At 47.1% G+C, this 20,546-nt stretch overlaps 1 protein-coding gene across 1 annotated transcript in view; it reads right to left on the reverse strand.

The window, feature by feature from the left end:
- LOC139386942 (calmodulin-regulated spectrin-associated protein 2-like) overlaps window positions 1-19,263 on the reverse strand; it is a 136,774-nt gene extending 117,511 nt beyond the window's left edge. Inside the window, exons 1-2 of the mRNA XM_071132845.1 lie at window positions 18,584-19,263; window positions 5,928-6,187 (exon numbers count right to left, since the gene is read on the reverse strand). Coding sequence (XP_070988946.1) covers window positions 5,928-6,187; window positions 18,584-18,722 — 399 coding nt within the window. The 5' untranslated portion in view covers window positions 18,723-19,263. The remainder of the gene's footprint in view (window positions 1-5,927; window positions 6,188-18,583) is intronic.
- Window positions 19,264-20,546: the final 1,283 nt, after the last annotated feature.

Genomic DNA, 20,546 nt, shown 5'->3' on the forward strand with positions numbered 1-20,546 from the left:
CATATGTCTTTTACTGAGGAGTGGCTTCTGTCTGGCCACTCTGCCATAAAGGCCTGATTGGTGGAGTGCTGCAGAGAAGGTTGTCCTTCTGGAAGGTTCTCCCATCTCCACAGAGGAACTCTAGAGCTCTGTCAGAGTTTCCATCTGGTTCTTGGTCACCTCCCAGACCAAGGCCTGCTCCCCTGATTGCTCAGTTTGGTCAGGCGGCCAGCTCTAGGAAGAGTCTTGGTGGTTCCAAACTTCTTCCTTTCAGAATGATGGAGGCCACTGTGTTCTTGGGGACCTTCAATGCTGCAGAAATCTTTTGGTACCTTTCCCCAGATCTGTGCATCGACACAATCCTGTCTCAGAGCTCTACAGACAATTCCTTCCACCTCATGACTTTTTGACTCATGACTCATGTTTTTTTGCTCTGACTTGCACTGTCAACTGTGGGAACTTATATAGACAGGTGTGTGTCTTTCCAAATCATGTCCAATCGATTGAATTTAGCACAGGTGGACTCTAATCAAGTTGTAGAAACATCTCAAGGATGATCAAAGGAAACAGGATGCACCTGAGCTCAATTTAGAGTCTCATAGCAAAGAGTCTGAATACTTATGGAAATAAGATATTACTGTTTGTCGTTATGGGGTATTGTTTGTAGATTGATGAGGACATTTTTCAATTTTATCCATTTAAGAATAAGGCTGTAACGTAACAAAATGTGTAAAAAGTGAAGGGGTTTGAATACTTTCTGAAGGCACTGTATATACAGTCTAATTATGCATGAGATTGTGGCTGGATTTAAACTGATGGTTCTCAAACACACATTATCAGATTAGAATAAATATCTCTGTAATGATATCAAGTCTAACTGTTTTAAAAGCTCATGAAATACCCTCATATCAAGCTACTATACATTCTTCAATAGAAGATCAACTGAAAAGGATTGTAGATTTAAAAGGACTGCTTAAAACCTCAGTTCGTGACCAAAGGCTTGAGGTTTTACTAATTGGGGCAGACTAAATAACTGGAAGCTTCCTGCTGTACATGTTATAGTGAGGAGTAGCCCATGGTCATGACTCTCCGTTCCATTCCCTTCCATTACTCACAGAAAAACAATATTCTGCTTTATTTGCTTTTTCCTAAGAAAGGCATTTTTACCTTGTACTGTGTGACATAACAGTACTGCCTGTCTGCCTGCCTGTCTGTCTGCCTGCCTGTCTGCCTGTCTGTCTGTCTGTCTGCCTGCCTGTGGTTGTTAGTGGAAACCTGTCATTAGGCTTGTTTTTGTCCTTTCAGGAGACAACGCTGAGAAAACGGTCCACAGAGCCCTACCTTAGAGCAGGGTTTCCCCAACTCAGTCCTGGGGACCCCAAGGGGTCTGGGGTTTCGCCTTAGCAATACTAGTGGTGCAATGGATCACAAAACTCACGGGTCGGCTCACGTTTTGAGTCACGGATCGGATCACTTATTCAGATGAGCAAAAAAAAAGGGAGACAAATATAACTTTGCTTTCCATTTATTAGTTAAAGAACACTTACAGCATGGAACTTTTCAATCTTTAAATAACATCTGGACATAAAATATTCAATACTCACTTGTTCAATTAATATGAGGTATGATACCTTCTTCCTTTGAACAATAGTGAATTATTAAATAGCCTGTGTCCACATCATCAAACAAAATAAAGAAAGCAAAGCAGACCTGAGCTTGTCAAAAAGATGAGGATGTCTACATTGTCTGGGGAGAGGGGAGACCTCTCATTGCTTTTCCACCACGCCAGTGGATCACCATGCCAGTGGATCACCATGCCAGTGGATCACCATGCCAGTGGATCACCATCCAGTGGATCACCATGCCAGTGGATCACCATGCCAGTGGATCACCATGCCAGTGGATCACTATGCCAGTGGATCACCATGCTAGTGGATCACCATCCAGTGGATCACCATGCCAGTGGATCACCATGCCAGTGGATCACCATCCAGTGGATCACCATGTCAGTGGATCACCATCCAGTGGATCACCATGTCAGTGGATCACCATGCTAGTGGATCGCCATGCCAGTGGATCACCATGCCAGTGGATCACCATGCCAGTGGATCACCATGCCAGTGGATCACTATGCCAGTGGATCACCATGCTAGTGGATCACCATCCAGTGGATCACCATGCCAGTGGATCACCATGCCAGTGGATCACCATGTCAGTGGATCACCATGCTAGTGGATCGCCATGACAGTGGATCACCATGTCAGTGGATCACCATGCTAGTGGATCGCCATGCCAGTGGATCACCATGTCAGTGGATCACCATGCTAGTGGATCGCCATGCCAGTGAATCACCATGCCAGTGGAACACCATGCCAGTGGAACGCCGCCTGCTGCCTTGTAGGATGCCACCTCCTCTTCGATGGTGTTGGTAAACGTCTTGCCTGTGTCCTTGCTCATAAAGCCCCACCTCCGAAAAGCTCCTTCATGGCCAAATGATTTTGTGGAGGAGATGCCTCTGAGTCTGCTCCTGTCGGCTCTGTGGCTTGACCCTGCAGAAAAAAATGACGTGATCTATTAAACTAACAAATTATCTATTTTCAAATTTCATAGAACTATAATCGTGGCAATAACATTTAATAAAAGCCATTATTCCAAATCAAAAATGGATGATTCTAATAGCAATAGCATAGACTAAAATTAGACTGCAGTATATTTATTATACAAGTAATTCACTCTTGATTTTTTTTTACCTCTTCAGTGGCCACAGTCTCAGTGGTGAGATCACTGTATGTCCTCCGGTGTAGGGCAGGGTCTAGGTGAGGGTCTAGGTGAGGGTCTAGGTGAGACAGGGACTTGAACCTTGGATCCAGTGCAGTAGATCTATGAAGGCAGTCTGGGCTTTAGGTCCTCTCTAATGGCAGCCTTGACCTCTCTAGTGATGGTGCTGTCTTCCTCACTTGGGGCCATGGATTGTAGAATCCTTGTTTTCAGAGGTAGGATCATGGACACAGAAGGTAAAGATTCAGTGGTCAGTAGGGTTGTAACCATTTTCAGGGGTTTGAGCACCTGGAAGACCTCCTCTGCCACTTTCACGTCATCATCAGACAAGGTGACGACGTCTTTATGTTTTTCCAGGGTCTTGCTGTCAGTGCAGAGTATACAGCTGCCTGCTGCTCAAGATAGAGTTCCAACATGTCATAAGTTCCATCTTGTTGTGACATGGTGTATGAGCTTGTGGGTCAGTAGCTGTAACATTTCCTGCTTGGTCTTAAGCACATGAGCGGCTGTTGTGCTTCGGTGGAAAAAGGAAACCACCTTCCTGATCCTCCCAAGGAGGCGGTCCATCTGGTTACCTGAGATCCATCTGGTTACCTGAGATCCATCTGGTTACCTGAGATCCATCTGGTTACCTGAGATCCATCTGGTTACCTGAGATCCATCTGGTTACCTGAGATTCCCCTTTGAGAAGCTAAATTGATCACATGTGCAAAGCAAGCGATGTGTGGCCCCAGTCCAGCCTCTATCACTGCATTTACTTGGTTCTTGGCATTATCTGTGGTGGTTGGGATATTGCTATTGGGCCTCTCTAGCTTCCACTCTGCTACTGCTCCTAGCAGTACCTGCGCCAGATTTGTGCCTGTGTGACTCTCATAGAGGGGGCGTGTCTGTAGCACCGGACTTCATATCTCCCACTCCTCTGTGGTGTAGTGAGCAGTCACAGCCACGTAGCTTTCTGTTACCCTGGAGGTCCACTCCTCTGTGGTGTAGTGAACAGTCACAGTCACGTAGCTTTCCGTTACCCTGGAGGTCCACTCCTCTGTGGTGTAGTGAGCAGTCACAGTCACATAGCTTTCTGTTACCCTGGAGGTCCACTCCTCTGTGGTGTAGTGAGCAGTCACAGTCACATAGCTTTCTGTTACCCTGGAGGTCCACTCCTCTGTGGTATAGTGAGCAGTCACAGTCACATAGCTTTCTGTTACCCTGGAGGTCCACTCCTCTGTGGTGTAGTGAGCAGTCACAGTCACATAGCTTTCTGTTACCCTGGAGGTCCACTCCTCTGTGGTGTAGTGAGCAGTCACAGTCACGTAGCTTTCCGTTACCCTGGAGGTCCACTCCTCTGTGGTGTAGTGAACAGTCACAGTCACGTAGCTTTCTGTTACCCTGGAGGTCCACTCCTCTGTGGTGTAGTGAGCAGTCACAGTCACATAGCTTTCTGTTACCCTGGAGGTCCACTCCTCTGTGGTGTAGTGAGCAGTCACAGTCACGTAGCTTTCTGTTACCCTGGAGGTCCACTCCTCTGTGGTATAGTGAGCAGTCACAGTCACGTAGCTTTCCGTTACCCTGGAGGTCCACTCCTCTGTGGTGTAGTGAACAGTCACATAGCTTTCCGTTACCCTGGAGGTCCACTCCTCTGTGATGTAGTGAACAGTCACAGTCACGTAGCTTTCCGTTACCCTGGAGGTCCACTCCTCTGTGGTGTAGTGAACAGTCACAGTCACATAGCTTTCCGTTGCCCTGGAGGTCCAGCCGTCTGTGGTGTAGTGAGCAGTCACAGTCACGTAGCTTTCTGTTACCCTGGAGGTCCTCTCCTCTGTGGTGTAGTGAGCAGTCACAGTCACGTAGCTTTCTGTTACCCTGGAGGTCCACTCCTCTGTGGTGTAGTGAACAGTCACAGTCACGTAGCTTTCCGTTACCCTGGAGGTCCACTCCTCTGTGGTGTAGTGAACAGTCACGTAGCTTTCCGTTACCCTGGAGGTCCACTCCTCTGTGGTGTAGTGAACAGTCACAGTCACGTAGCTTTCCGTTACCCTGGAGGTCCACTCCTCTGTGGTGTTGTGAACAGTCACATAGCTTTCCGTTACCCTGGAGGTCCACTCCTCTGTGGTGTAGTGAACAGTCACAGTCACATAGCTTTCCGTTACCCTGGAGGTCCACCCGTCTGTGGTGAGGGCAACAGAGGATGCCTTGGATAATTCATCGACAATTTTGATATTTTCCTGTTCATAAAGGCCTGCCACAATCTTCATACTGAAGTGGGTGCGCCAGGGGATTTTGTAGCGTGGCTCAAGCACTTTCACCATATGTTGAAACCCTTTGTTTTACACAACAGAGTATGGCCTCATGTCTGCAGTGATAAACATCCCAATAGATTTGGTGATGGCTTTAGTCCGGTCTGATTCTGCAGAAAAGGGCTTAAATGTCGCGGTGAGAAGTTGTCTGGCTGAGTTGGCTCCCGTCACTGACACACCAGGTTGATGACGCTCCACGTATTTCCATCATGATCATACGGCTTTCTTGTGACACAATGCCAACACACCGTAGTGGTGTTGTCCACCATCCTGCTTCCGACATCATATTTGACAGGGAAGCCAAAATGCTCCCGTACATGAGACTTCAATGAAGCGGGAGGCTTTTCCAGTTCTTCAGCTCTGTTTTTCTTCTTTGCTTTTTGCAACGCGAGCATCCAGGACTGATTCAACAGGCCCCGTTCACGTGAACAGAACACACAACTGCTTTAAAAAAAATCATCAAATCAACCTTCAGGCTTCAGAGTAAAACACAGCATCTGTCTTGTCTTTATCTTTTCATTACAACTCTGCATCGAGATGTAGGGAATTATGACTTTAAAAAGTAACCGCGGCAATAAAACTGTGTTTCACACTGTGATGGTTAAACTTTGCAATTGATCTGAGGTTCACATGCGTGCCGAACCGTGGGGGGTGATCCGTACGGATCACAGATCAACTACGGTCCGTTACAACACTAAGCACTACCCAGCTGATTCAAATAACCAACTTATCATCAAACCTTACCTTAGAGCACACACGCAAAGAGATTGAGGATGAGTGTGTGAGTGAAAGAGAGAGAGAAGGAGAAGGAATAGAGATTAAAGGGGGATGAAAGAAAGAGAAGGTGTGTGAGCATGACAGACAGCTCTCCATCCTCACCATGCGTATAGGAGTGCTGGTCAGGTCCCTCTCGGTGACCAGTCGGTCCTGGTCTGTGACGTACAGTCCCTTCTGTGCCAGGGCCTGGATGACGGTGTTGTGTCCCAGCAGGGGTTTGACGGCATCGCTGCGGAGGATGAGACTACCCGCCCGGCAGTAGAGCTCTGCAGACAGCAGTAGGGACGCCACGGGGGGCTTCAGGTGCTCCTGGCTGTACTGGTCCCTGTAGAAGGGGTCAGAAAGCTCCTCAGGGACCGCATCTTTGGAGGGAGAGAGGAAGAGACGGGTTAGTTTGGGGATACGATGAACATAGTAAGACCCCAGCTCCTCTGGGAGCGCATCTAGGGAGGGAGAGGAGGGTTTAGTGTGAGGATAGCACCTTTTTTGTAGCTATCTAAAACCTAAAAGGGTTCCTTGGCTGTCCCCATAGGAGAACCCTTTGAAGAGCCCTTTTTGATTACAGGTAGAAGGAGTGTAGGCTACATAACTGACAGCTCCTCTGGGACTGTGTCTGTAGATGGAGAGAGGGACAGGTTAGTTTGGTCACACAATAACTGACACTACAGTCAGCTTCTCTAGGACTGGGTCTCTTGATGGAGTGTGGGCCACTTAGACAGTCTCTGTGAGGTGTGTAGGACAGGCCCAAGCCCTGGGCCACTTAGACAGTCTCTGTGAGGTGTGTAGGACAGGCCCAAGCCCTGGGCCACTTAGTCTCTGTGAGGTGTGTAGGACAGGCCCAAGCCCTGGGCCACTTAAGACAGTCTCTGTGAGGTGTGTAGGACAGGCCCAAGCCCTGGGCCACTTAGACAGTCTCTGTGAGGTGTGTAGGACAGGCCCAAGCCGAGGGCCACTTAGACAGTCTCTGTGAGGTGTGTAGGACAGGCCCAAGCCCTGGGCCACTTAGACAGTCTCTGTGAGGTGTGTAGGACAGGCCCAAGCCCTGGGCCACTTAGTCTCTGTGAGGTGTGTAGGACAGGCCCAAGCCCTGGGCCACTTAAGACAGTCTCTGTGAGGTGTGTAGGACAGGCCCAAGCCCTGGGCCACTTAGACAGTCTCTGTGAGGTGTGTAGGACAGGCCCAAGCCGAGGGCCACTTAGACAGTCTCTGTGAGGTGTGTAGGACAGGCCCAAGCCCTGGGCCACTTAGACAGTCTCTGTGAGGTGTGTAGGACAGGCCCAAGCCCTGGGCCACTTAGACAGTCTCTGTGAGGTGTGTAGGACAGGCCCAAGCCCTGGGCCACTTAGACAGTCTCTGTGAGGTGTGTAGGACAGGCCCAAGCCCTGGGCCACTTAGACAGTCTCTGTGAGGTGTGTAGGACAGGCCCAAGCCCTGGGCCACTTAGACAGTCTCTGTGAGGTGTGTAGGACAGGCCCAAGCCCTGGGCCACTTAGACAGTCTCTGTGAGGTGTGTAGGACAGGCCCAAGCCCTGGGCCACTTAGACAGTCTCTGTGAGGTGTGTAGGACAGGCCCAAGCCCTGGGCCACTTAGACAGTCTCTGTGAGGTGTGTAGGACAGGCCCAAGCCCTGGGCCACTTAGACAGTCTCTGTGAGGTGTGTAGGACAGGCCCAAGCCCTGGGCCACTTAGACAGTCTCTGTGAGGTGTGTAGGACAGGCCCAAGCCCTGGGCCACTTAGACAGTCTCTGTGAGGTGTGTAGGACAGGCCCAAGCCCTGGGCCACTTAGACAGTCTCTGTGAGGTGTGTAGGACAGGCCCAAGCCCTGGGCCACTTAGACAGTCTCTGTGAGGTGTGTAGGACAGGCCCAAGCCCTGGGCCACTTAGACAGTCTCTGTGAGGTGTGTAGGACAGGCCCAAGCCCTGGGCCACTTAGACAGTCTCTGTGAGGTGTGCAGGACAGGCCCAAGCCCTGGGCCACTTAGACAGTCTCTGTGAGGTGTGCAGGACAGGCCCAAGCCCTGGGCCACTTAGACAGTCTCTGTGAGGTGTGTAGGACAGGCCCAAGCCCTGGGCCACTTAGACAGTCTCTGTGAGGTGTGTAGGACAGGCCCAAGCCCTGGGCCACTTAGACAGTCTCTGTGAGGTGTGTAGGACAGGCCCAAGCCCTGGGCCACTTAGACAGTCTCTGTGAGGTGTGTAGGACAGGCCCAAGCCCTGGGCCACTTAGACAGTCTCTGTGAGGTGTGTAGGACAGGCCCAAGCCCTGGGCCACTTAGACAGTCTCTGTGAGGTGTGTAGGACAGGCCCAAGCCCTGGGCCACTTAGACAGTCTCTGTGAGGTGTGTAGGACAGGCCCAAGCCCTGGGCCACTTAGACAGTCTCTGTGAGGTGTGTAGGACAGGCCCAAGCCCTGGGCCATCCAGAGAGTCTCTGTGAGGTGTGTAGGACAGGCCCAAGCCCTGGGCCACTTAGACAGTCTCTGTGAGGTGTGTAGGACAGGCCCAAGCCCTGGGCCACTTAGACAGTCTCTGTGAGGTGTGTAGGACAGGCCCAAGCCCTGGGCCACTTAGACAGTCTCTGTGAGGTGTGTAGGACAGGCCCAAGCCCTGGGCCACTTAGACAGTCTCTGTGAGGTGTGTAGGACAGGCCCAAGCCCTGGGCCACTTAGACAGTCTCTGTGAGGTGTGTAGGACAGGCCCAAGCCCTGGGCCACTTAGACAGTCTCTGTGAGGTGTGTAGGACAGGCCCAAGCCCTGGGCCATCCAGAGAGTCTCTGTGAGGTGTGTAGGACAGGCCCAAGCCCTGGGCCACTTAGACAGTCTCTGTGAGGTGTGTAGGACAGGCCCAAGCCCTGGGCCACTTAGACAGTCTCTGTGAGGTGTGTAGGACAGGCCCAAGCCCTGGGCCACTTAGACAGTCTCTGTGAGGTGTGTAGGACAGGCCCAAGCCCTGGGCCACTTAGACAGTCTCTGTGAGGTGTGTAGGACAGGCCCAAGCCCTGGGCCACTTAGACAGTCTCTGTGAGGTGTGTAGGACAGGCCCAAGCCCTGGGCCATCCAGAGAGTCTCTGTGAGGTGTGTAGGACAGGCCCAAGCCCTGGGCCACTTAGACAGTCTCTGTGAGGTGTGTAGGACAGGCCCAAGCCCTGGGCCACTTAGACAGTCTCTGTGAGGTGTGTAGGACAGGCCCAAGCCCTGGGCCACTTAGACAGTCTCTGTGAGGTGTGTAGGACAGGCCCAAGCCCTGGGCCACTTAGACAGTCTCTGTGAGGTGTGTAGGACAGGCCCAAGCCCTGGGCCACTTAGACAGTCTCTGTGAGGTGTGTAGGACAGGCCCAAGCCCTGGGCCACTTAGACAGTCTCTGTGAGGTGTGTAGGACAGGCCCAAGCCCTGGGCCATCCAGAGAGTCTCTGTGAGGTGTGTAGGACAGGCCCAAGCCCTGGGCCACTTAGACAGTCTCTGTGAGGTGTGTAGGACAGGCCCAAGCCCTGGGCCACTTAGACAGTCTCTGTGAGGTGTGTAGGACAGGCCCAAGCCCTGGGCCATCCAGAGAGTCTCTGTGAGGTGTGTAGGACAGGCCCAAGCCCTGGGCCACTTAGGACAGGCCCAAGCCCTGGGCCACTTAGACAGTCTCTGTGAGGTGTGTAGGACAGGCCCAAGCCCTGGGCCACTTAGACAGTCTCTGTGAGGTGTGTACGTGCCTTAATCCTGTTGATTTAAATGGGATTTACACTTCAACAAAGTCAACATACTGTACTGCAGTCTGCCCTCAGAGACTACACCACTTCCTGCTCTTCTCTCACATGATGAGTCAGGGGGTCCTTTGAGTGTTTTTGAGTCAGAGGGGCAGTTGGGTTGAAAGGGCGCGTATGGGGCGAGGACGGTGTTCCTGGCCTGTGTGTGTGTGTTTGTGCATGTGAGTTTGAGTGTGTGTGTGTGCCTGTGTGTGTTTAGGTCTGTTGTGGTGACCGTGTCAGTGGTTGCTAGTGGAAACCTGTCATTAGGCTTGTTTTTGTCCTTTCAGGAGACAACGCTGAGAAAACGGTCCACGGAGCCCTACCTTAGAGCAGGGTTTGTGCATGCATGCGTTCAGGTGAGTGTGTATGTTTAGGTCTGTTGCGGTGACCGTATGCGCAACAGTTCTATAGGCTATGCAATTGCGGGAGAAAAAAACTCTATTAAAAAAATGAGGATCCCTTCAGCTTTCTATAGGCATACTATTAGAGGTTAGCCGATTAATCAGGGACGATTTCAAGTTTTCATAACAATCAGTTATTGGCCTTTTTGGATGCTGATTATGGTCGATTACATTGCAATCCACGAGGAGACTGTGTGGCAGGCTGACCGCCTGTTACGGCAGGCTGACCGCCTGTTACGGCAGGCTGACCGCGCCTGCCGGTTACGGCAGGCTGACCGCCGGTTACGGCAGGCTGACCGCCGGTTACGGCAGGCTGACCGCCTGTTACGGCAGGCTGACCGCCTGTTACGGCAGGCTGACCGCGCCTGCCGGTTACGGCAGGCTGACCGCCCGTTACGGCAGGCTGACCGCCCGTTACGGCAGGCTGACCGCCCGTTACGGCAGGCTGACCGCCTGTTACGGCAGGCTGACCACCTGTTACGTGAGTGCAGCATCAAAAGGACCTGTGGCTGCAATATTGCACTTTTACTTTCTTCTCCAACACTGTGTTTTTGCATTATTTAAACCAAACCAAATTGAATGTTTCATTATTTATTTGAGACTAAATAGATTTTTATTTATGTATTATATTAAGTTAAAATTAAAGTTTTCATTGTTCATTCAGTATTGTTGTGATTGTCATTATTACACAAACACACACACAAACACACAAATTGTGGCCGTTTAATCGGTATCAGCTTTTTTTTGGTCCTCCAATAATCGGCATCGGCGTTGCAAAATCATAATCGGTCGACCTCGACTTACTATATTTATTTCTCAACTTTCCTAATACTAAGCACATTGCTTCTCTTTACAACCGGAGTATAGCCTACCTGGCTGGCATGAAAATGAACCATGGGGAAAAGTGTCCCTCATTTGCTATTTAAGTGCATAGATGACATGTATTTTTTCCCTGCCCCCGTTTCAAGACCGGTGCATGATAATGGTCCATTCTAAATCAAAATAAATGTCAAGCATATATTATTTAGTATATGTAAAAACAAGATTAAATGGAGAATAGTCTGTGTCAATATTAGCCTGTCACTTGTGAAGTATACAGTGGGGAGAACAAGTATTTGATACGCTGCCGATTTTGCAGGTTTTCCTACTTACAAAGCATGTAGAGGTCTGTAATTTTGATCATAGGTACACTTCAACTGTGAGAGACGGAATCTAAAACAAAAATCCAGAAAATCACATTGTATGATTTTTAAGTAATTAATTAGCATTTTATTGAAACGTGTCTGGGTCTTTCAGCATGACAATGATCCCAAACACACCGCCCGGGCAACGAAGGAGTGGCTTCATAAGAAGCATTTCAAGGTCCTGGAGTGGCCTAGCCAGTCTCCAGATCTCAACCCCATAGAAAATCTTTGGAGGGAGTTGAAAGTCCGTGTTGCCCAGCAACAGCCCCAAAACATCACTACTCTAGAGGAGATCTGCATGGAGGTATGGGCCAAAATACCAGCAACAGTGTGTGAAAACCTTGTGAAGACTTACAGAAAACGTTTGACCTCTGTCATTGCCAACAAAGGATATATAACAAAGTATTGAGATAAACTTTTGTTATTGACCAAATACTTATTTTCCACCATCATTTGCAAATAAATTCATAAAAAATCCTACAATGTGATTTTCTGGATATTTTTTCTCATTTTGTCTGTCATAGTTGAAGTGTACCTATGATGAAAATTACAGGCCTCTCTCATCTTTTTAAGTGGGAGAACTTGCACAATTGGTGGCTGACTAAATACTTTTTGCCCCACTGTTTTGCCCCACTGTATAGAGTACCAATCAAAAGTTTGGATACACCTACGCATTATATATATTTATTAGAGGTCGACCAATTATGATTTTTCAACGCCAATACCGATACCGATTATTGGAGGACCAAAAAAAGCAGATACCGATTAATCGTCCAATTTATTTATTTATTTGTAATAATGACAATTACAACAATACTGAATGAACACTTATTTTAACTTAATATAATACATCAATAAAATCAATTTAGCCTCAAATAAATAATGAAACATTTTTAATTTGGTTTAAATAATGCAAAAACAAAAGTGTTGGAGAAGAAAGTAAAAGTGCAATGTGTGCCATGTAAGAAAGCTAACGTTTAAGTTCCTTGCTCAGAACATGAGAACATATGAAAGCTGGTGGTTCCTTTTAACATCAGTCTTCAATATTCCCAGGTAAGAAGTTTTAGGTTGTAGTTATTATAGGAATTATAGGACTATTTCTCTCCGGGTTAGGGAAGGTTTGGCCGGTAGGGATATCCCTGTCTCATCGCGCACCAGCGACTCCCGTGGCGGGCCAGGCGCAGTGCGTGCTAACCAAGGTTGCCAGGTGCACGGTGTTTCCTCCGACACATTGGTGCGTTTGGCTTCCGGGTTGGATGCGCGCTGTGTTAAGAAGCAGTGCGGCTTGGTTGGGTTGTGTATCGGAGGACGCATGACTTTCAACCTTCGTCTCTCCCAAGCCCGTACGGGAGTTGTAGCGATGAGACAAGATAGTAGCTACTAAACAATTGGATACCACGAAATTGGGTAGAAAACGGGGTAAAAAAATATAAATATTTTTTTATTTTTTTAAACATTATCAGCCGACAGTAATGCTATATTGGCAAATGTGCCCTTCTGCTGCATGACAGGCAGACCCCACAAAGGATGGGAAATAACCTAAACTACTCATACCTGTCAGGTATAGTTCACTTTATTTTATATCACTCAAATATCCAATTAATGGTGGCCAATATGGAGAGATATGAGGCTACCCTGACGTATCTGAATTGAGGTGATCAATTGAGGTTTACTGATCATGAAAAGCATGCAGTTCCTTGCTGTAGGTCTAGATCTCTGATGATAGAGCTCAATGTGTGCAACTGTTTTTCATGGAATAATCTGAAATGTGTATTTCTGACTAGGTTCTTCAAGAGGTGATGATACTACAACCAAATAGTTTTAGTGGAGCTGCGGGTCTCCTTGCCCCCAAGCAGCCAAATCAAATGCTCTGCACCTTAAAAGGGCTTTATAAATCAATTTGATTGATTGATATTGTGATGTTTTATTGATAACGACCTATATAAATGGTCAATAGAATGGTCAATAGTATGGTCAATAGTATGGTCAACAGTATGGTCAACAGAATGGTCAATAGTATGGTCAATAGTAATCCATAGATTGGTAAGGAGTATCCTTTGATTAATTCATACAGAGGTGTAGGAGGCTACATGGCTAAGTGAGGACTCTCTTTGCCCCAACAGATGTAGGATCTGAATTTGATCACTATTTTATTGCTGAATTTTCCTACAACTTGTAGTATATTCAAGGATAAAAAGGCTTCTAAAGTTTCTAATTTTCACATTAAAATGTCAGACTTGATTTGCCCTAACAAAAATAGATGTATCAACCCCTACAAAAAATGTCCATTAATAATCCACATAATAATTCAAATGTCCTGTCGCTGCAGGATCGGATTTCCTGTAGTAGCAAACTGGCTCAAATTAAGTTCCTACATCTATACATCCACTTAGTAATACCCATTCTTCAGAGGGGGAGGTCAGAAGCAAACCTAATCGTTACTGTGGTCCCACCCAGAGAGATGAAGGGGGCTATTTCAGACAACAGGCATTTACCACTCAACAGCCAGACCTAGCCACTTCAGCATCTAGTCACAACAACAACTGTCTGTCCCCAATTTAAAACCACCTCATAACCCCGAGAGGATGGACAAAAGCTCCTATGACCTCAAATGAAATCTAATTTTATTTGTCACATGCACAGAATACAACGGGTCTAAACTTTACCGCGAAATGCTTACTTACGAGCCCTTTCCCAACAACGCAGAGATAAAAAGTAAATTATCAAAAAGGGAAATAGTAACACAATAAAATAACAATAACGAGGCTAATATCCGAGGAGTACCGGTATCAAGTCAATGTGCAGGGTTACGAGGTAGTTGAGGTAACATGTACATGTAGATAGGGGTAGAAGTGACTAGGCAATAAGGATAGATAATAAACAGAGTAGCAGCAGCGTATGTGAAATGTGAAAAATAGTCTGGGTAGCTATTTGAAGAACTGTTGAGCAGTCTTATAGCTCGAGGGTAGAAGCTGTTTGAAGAACTGTTGAGCAGTCTTATAGCTCGAGGGTAGAAGCTGTTTGAAGAACTGTTGAGCAGTCTTATAGCTCGAAGGTTGAAGCTGTTCAGGAGCCTTTTGGTCTCAGACTTGGTTCTCTGGTACCGTTTGTTGTGCGGTAGCAGAGAGGACTGTGTATGACTAGGGTGGCTGGAGTCTGACAGTTTTTAGGGACTTCCTCTGACACCGCCTGGTATAGAGGTCCTGGGTGGCAGGGAGCTCTGCCCCAGTGATGTACTGGGCCGCACGCACTTCCCTCTGTTGTGCCTATGGTCAGATGCCAAACAGTTGCCATACCAGGCGGTGATGCAGCCAGTCAAGATGCTCTCAATGGTGCAGCTGTAGAACCTTTTGAGGATCTGAGGGCCCATGCCAAATCTTTTCCTTTTGTGGGGAAGAGGCGTTGTCGTTCCCGCTTCACGACTGTGTTGCTGTGTTTAGACCATGATAGATCCTTAGTGATGTGGACACCGAGGACCTTGAAGTTCTCAACCCGCTCCACTACAGATGTGTAGTCCACGATCAGCTCCTTTGTCTTGCTGATGTTGATGGAGAGTTTGTTGTCCTGGCACCACACTGCCAGCTCTCTGAATTCTTCCCTCTAGGCCTCCTAGAGCAGCAACAATACTACACACCTTTAAGTGGATGGAACATTAGGCTTTACAATGTTAACACAGTCTTGCTAACAACAGCCATACAAGTGCTGCTAAAATAAATGGAGCAATAAAAAACCAAACAGGGGTTATAGGGCTCAGTTCATAGTTGTTCTTAACTGACTTGCCTAGTTAAATAAAGGTTCAATAATAATAATAAATAAATATGGCCATCAAAAAGGTTCTATTAGACCAATAAAGCAGGCTTATTTGTAACAGTGTGGAGTGCAGATCACCCTTTACAGAGTGAGCAGGCTTATTTGTAACAGTGTGGAGTGCAGATCACCCTTTACAGAGTGAGCAGGCTTATTTGTAACAGTGTGGAGTGCAGATCACCCTTTACAGAGTGAGCAGGCTTATTTGTAACAGTGTGGAGTGCAGATCACCCTTTACATAGTGAGCTGGCTTATTTGTAACAGTGTAGAGTGCAGATCACCCTTTACAGAGTGAGCAGGCTTATTTGTAACAGTGTGGAGTGCAGATCAACCTTTAAAGAATGAGCAGGCTTATTTGTAACAGTGTGGACTGCAGATCACCCTTTACAGAGTGAGCAGGCTTATTTGTAACAGTGTAGAGTGCAGATCACCCTTTACAGAGTGAGCAGGCTTATTTGTAACAGTGTGGAGTGCAGATCACCCTTTACAGAGTGAGCAGGCTTATTTGTAACTGTGTGGAGTGCAGATCACCCTTTACAGAGTGAGCAGGCTTATTTGTAACAGTGTGGAGTGCAGATCACCCTTTACAGAGTGAGCAGGCTTATTTGTAACAGTGTGGAGTGCAGATCACCCTTTACAGAGTGAGCAGGCTTATTTGTAACAGTGTGGAGTGCAGATCACCCTTTACAGAGTGAGCAGGCTTATTTGTAACAGTGTGGAGTGCAGATCACCCTTTACAGAGTGAGCTGGCTTATTTGTAACAGTGTAGAGTGCAGATCACCCTTTACAGAGTGAGCAGGCTTATTTGTAACAGTGTAGAGTGCAGATCACCCTTTACAGAGTGAGCAGGCTTATTTGTAACAGTGTGGAGTGCAGATCACCCTTTACAGAGTGAGCAGGCTTATTTGTAACAGTGTGGAGTGCAGATCACCCTTTACAGAGTGAGCAGGCTTATTTGTAACAGTGTGGAGTGCAGATCACCCTTTACAGAGTGAGCAGGCTTATTTGTAACAGTGTAGAGTGCAGATCACCCTTTACAGAGTGAGCAGGCTTATTTGTAACAGTGTGGAGTGCAGATCACCCTTTACAGAGTGAGCAGGCTTATTTGTAACAGTGTGGAGTGCAGATCACCCTTTACAGAGTGAGCAGGCTTATTTGTAACAGTGTGGAGTGCAGATCACCCTTTACAGAGTGAGCAGGCTTATTTGTAACAGTGTGGAGTGCAGATCACCCTTTACAGAGTGAGCAGGCTTATTTGTAACAGTGTGGAGTGCAGATCACCCTTTACAGAGTGAGCAGGCTTATTTGTAACAGTGTAGAGTGCAGATCACCCTTTACAGAGTAAGCAGGCTTATTTGTAACAGTGTAGAGTGCAGATCACCCTTTACAGAGTGAGCAGGCTTATTTGTAACAGTGTGGAGTGCAGATCACCCTTTACAGAGTGAGCAGGATTTAGTTTTACACCAGTTCATCAAAAGCTGCCGTGTCAAGGACAACCAATCAAACAGGAAGTACACAGGAAGTAGCGTTACAGGAAGTCCAAACACGGGACCTGGAATATCCACCCTCACTATGCCGACCATAGGAAGTCGTCCAATTGGAGCACAGCACAGCGAGGGAACATTAAAACATGTACAGCTGTCAGCAACATTCATTTTCTGTTACTATGCAGTTATTGCATTCTTAGAAACGTGTAGCTTATAGCTTATAGCATTCACAATGTCTGATTCAAAGCACTGGACTACAATGTTGAGAAATAACTATATGTATTTTAGCTGTGGTTTTCAAAAGGCAACATTTTTGTTCAGTTGCTCACTATGTAAACTAACGTCAGACTACTTATTCTCCAATGCAGTACGAACATCCATGTAGTCAGACCAAAGAAACGACACAAGATGAGACTAATGTTGGTTAACGTTCAGGGTAGGGACATCCCAAGGATCCCACCGGCAGGCCCCTGTGTTGTGATGTAATGGAGACAAATGTTGTCACCAACTGGGTCTCCAAAATGCCAACACCACAGATGTTACAGAGACAGGTGTGGGCTGTCTGTATAGAGCACATTCTAGAACAGCTGCTGCAAAGCATTTGTGCATGCATGCACGCACACACGCGCGCACACACACACACACACAGAGCAGTCAGTCACCTCGTCACTGATCCAGTGCCACACAGGAGAGCAACAACCACAGATGCCTCTGGAATCAGTAATAAGAGGAAAACATTTTGTGTAAGTGTACTACACGCACATTGTCAGCATTTTGTTTAAGTGTACGTATGTAGTAACAGTATGGCTTCCGTCCCTCTCCTCGCCCCGAACCAGGGACCCTCTGCACACATCAACAACTGACACCCACGAAGCATCGGTACCCATCGCTCCACATAATCCGCCGCCCTTGCAGAGCAAGGGGAACAACTTCTCCAAGGTCTCAGAGCGAGTGACGTCACCGATTGAAACGCTATTAGCGCACACCCCGCTAACTTGCGAGCCATTTCACATCGGTTACACATGTTCAGCATTTTGTGGGTCAAACTACTGTCACAGCCATAGTAACTAGGCCAAACATAGCTATGTGTGTAGACTGTACTGATGAATTGGGCCACAGTTCTCTGTATTGGTGCAGGAAGGGAGCAGTAATATGTGTCACCGGGAGGGACAGGAAGAAATCAAATCTGCCCAGTACTGCTATGCTATGAGCATGTAATTCTCTAGGAATTAAGTCATGAGGTGAGGCCTGCAGTTAACGCCATGCGCTTCTAGTGAGGGTTTTCCACCAATTTATACACTTGAGAAAAGCTTAGTTTACAAACATCATGCTGGAAACTATAAGAGGAGCTTTCTAGTCATGTTCAGCTGCCTTAGTCGATGGTAGTTAGCGTGTAGCCCAGTTAAAAACATGAATTAAAGAGCTGGAGTCAGTCCCCCTCCAACCAACCCCAGAGCCACTGAGCCAGTTGGGGCTGCTCTGGCTACAGTCTGCAGACCAAGGCTTTCCCCAGCCACACTGGAGGCCCCATCCAAAGCCTTTAATATAGCTTAAGTGCTGCCTCTTCACCCAGTGAAGTGACAACTGTGTCATTGTCAATGGTCAAATCACATGGAATGCTCTTTCTAATACTGTTCAGATGGTCCAACAACCTGTAGGGAATGGGGCCATTGCTGTGAACACCAGGAACCAGCTGCAATAACTAATCAATCAAATGTCACAGACATCCATGCAGATGCGAGAGGGTAGGTAAACAACGCCCTCTGCCATGTTGAGAACAGAAAAGGCAGAGGTATTGGAATGAGCAACAGTTAGTCATCCCACACGTGTGCTTCCCCTCAGACACAACGTCAATTAGAGCGTCCAGATGTGACTAATAAAATGACTAATTCGCGTGTTTCATGGTCGCATTCGCGCGTGGTGAAGTCTAGATGATGTTTCATCAAGGACCTTGGAGCCGAATAACAAATTCTTAACACAGATCATAGATGCTCTGTAGGCCCCTCAGAAATATCGCGGTTACCAATCATGATTGGCCCTATTATGACGATGTGCACACTGACACAATTTGTCAACATTTTGCATAAAATGTTACACATTTCCACACCAATATTGAGAAGACAACAAAAGGCGCCACCTACCTGAGCCAAAGGCTTTGGCCACAAGCCATGTGAAGCTACAGGATATTTTAGCCCTTGTGAAATCATAGTGATCAAACGCCTTGATCGAGGGGACGATAAAGGTTCGTCTCAGCCCCTTGGTATGTGCCGCATCACCCATCTTTACGCCTGGCTCGCTCGGCCTCCGTTACCGAGAGGCAGATGGTCAGTTAACTCGTGGAATTCTGTCGGCGGCAGATGACATCCCGTGAAAAGGAATTCAATGCAGCAAAGTCTCTTTACGTTCAACTTTCGAATGCGTTTCCGAACCGAAGACCGACTGGAATTCCTCACACCCAGATGTGTTGTGGATCCTTCCCACGGTTACAAGCTAACCGTTTTTATTTCCATGTGTCCGATATGTTCAGTACGAGAAGAGAATTCCAGCCAGGCAACTGCAGTAGACGAGTTTAGGGATTTTCAGCCATTCCCTGACATTATCTTCAGTTTGCCAAGCAAGCATAGACGAAACGTTAGTCTACTGGAGGCTATCTACGAAACTGCTCGCCCATTTACCCGACTTCTATTTACAGGGATAGCTAAATTCATATTTTGAGGATGGTGTTCAGTAAACGGAAGCAATTGTCCTTTTTTTCCTTTATAACTGTTTTGCTCTCCTAACCCTCAATCTCCACGTCTCCTCTGGCTTTTCCTGCCGCACTGGACTCAAAGGCGATCTCCTTAGTGCGCCTGCGCGGTCCTTCAGAAATTCCACAAATACAGTGTACAGAGCAGGGTTCCCCAACTGGCGGCCCACGAGCCGAATGGGGGCCAAATATAGCCAAAAAGTGTTCTGAACAACAACAAAAAACTTTTACATAAAAGACTGTAAAAACACAAGGAAATCAGCTTCAAGTGATTTTATTTTAAGAAATCTGTTCGCAAGTATTCCCACGCATAATAGATACGTGATGGTATACAAATGTAAGCAAGGTTTGAAATTATTGTTTTAGGCAAACATATCTGTTTGGGCTTCTTGCGGTCAATTTGCAGATGACTAATTATTTGTAATTATGTTCCGGCCCCCCACCCAAGAAAAACATTTACCCTGCAACTGAATCTAGTTGATGATCCCTGGTATAGAGTATGCAATTCCCGCAGCACACATTTTCTCTGCACTTAGAATTCTGGTAGGCCTAAACTCATGCGTGCATATATTTTACATATGGGTGCCACCAGAAATCAAACCTACAGTCTCAATGTTGCAAGGTCCATGTTCTACCAACTGAGCCACACAGGACCAGGGATGAGGTGTTCTGATCCGGAATCAGTGGTTTTGGTTTAGGACAGAGAAGCTTTGGGGTGAAGGCCGAGTTAAGACAATCAATATTATTATGAATAAAGCATCTCAGAGTAGGAGTGCTGATCTGGGATCAGGTCCATATAATCTTATTCATTATGATCTAAAAGACCAAATGGATGCTAGATCAGCTGTGGTACTGTATACAGTACCAGTCAAAAGTTTAGACACTCCTACTGAGTAGCTTTAGAGACTGCCGCCCTATATACAGTACCAGTCAAAAGTTTACACACACCTACTCATTCAAGGGTTTTTCTTTATTCTGACAATTTTCTACATTGTAGAATAACAGTGAAGACATCAAATCTATGAAAAACACATATGGAATCATGTAGTGACCAAAAAAGTGTTAAACAAATCAAAATATATTCTATGTTTTAGATTCTTCAAAGTAGCCACCCTTTGCCTTGATGACAACTTTGCACGCTCTTGGTATTCTCTCAACCAGATTCACCTGGAATGCTTTTCTAACAGTCTTGAAGGAGTTCCCACATATGCTGAGCACTTGTTGGCTGCTTTTCCTTCACTCTGCGGTCCAACTCATCCCAACAGATTTCCACCAGTCTAATGTCCATCGCTCGTGTTTCTTGGCCCAATCAAGTCTTTTCTTCTTATTGGTGTGCTTTAGTAGTGGTTTCTTTGCAG

The sequence above is a fragment of the Oncorhynchus clarkii genome, chromosome 28, assembly GCF_045791955.1.
Source record: "Oncorhynchus clarkii lewisi isolate Uvic-CL-2024 chromosome 28, UVic_Ocla_1.0, whole genome shotgun sequence".
NCBI lineage: Eukaryota > Metazoa > Chordata > Actinopteri > Salmoniformes > Salmonidae > Oncorhynchus > Oncorhynchus clarkii.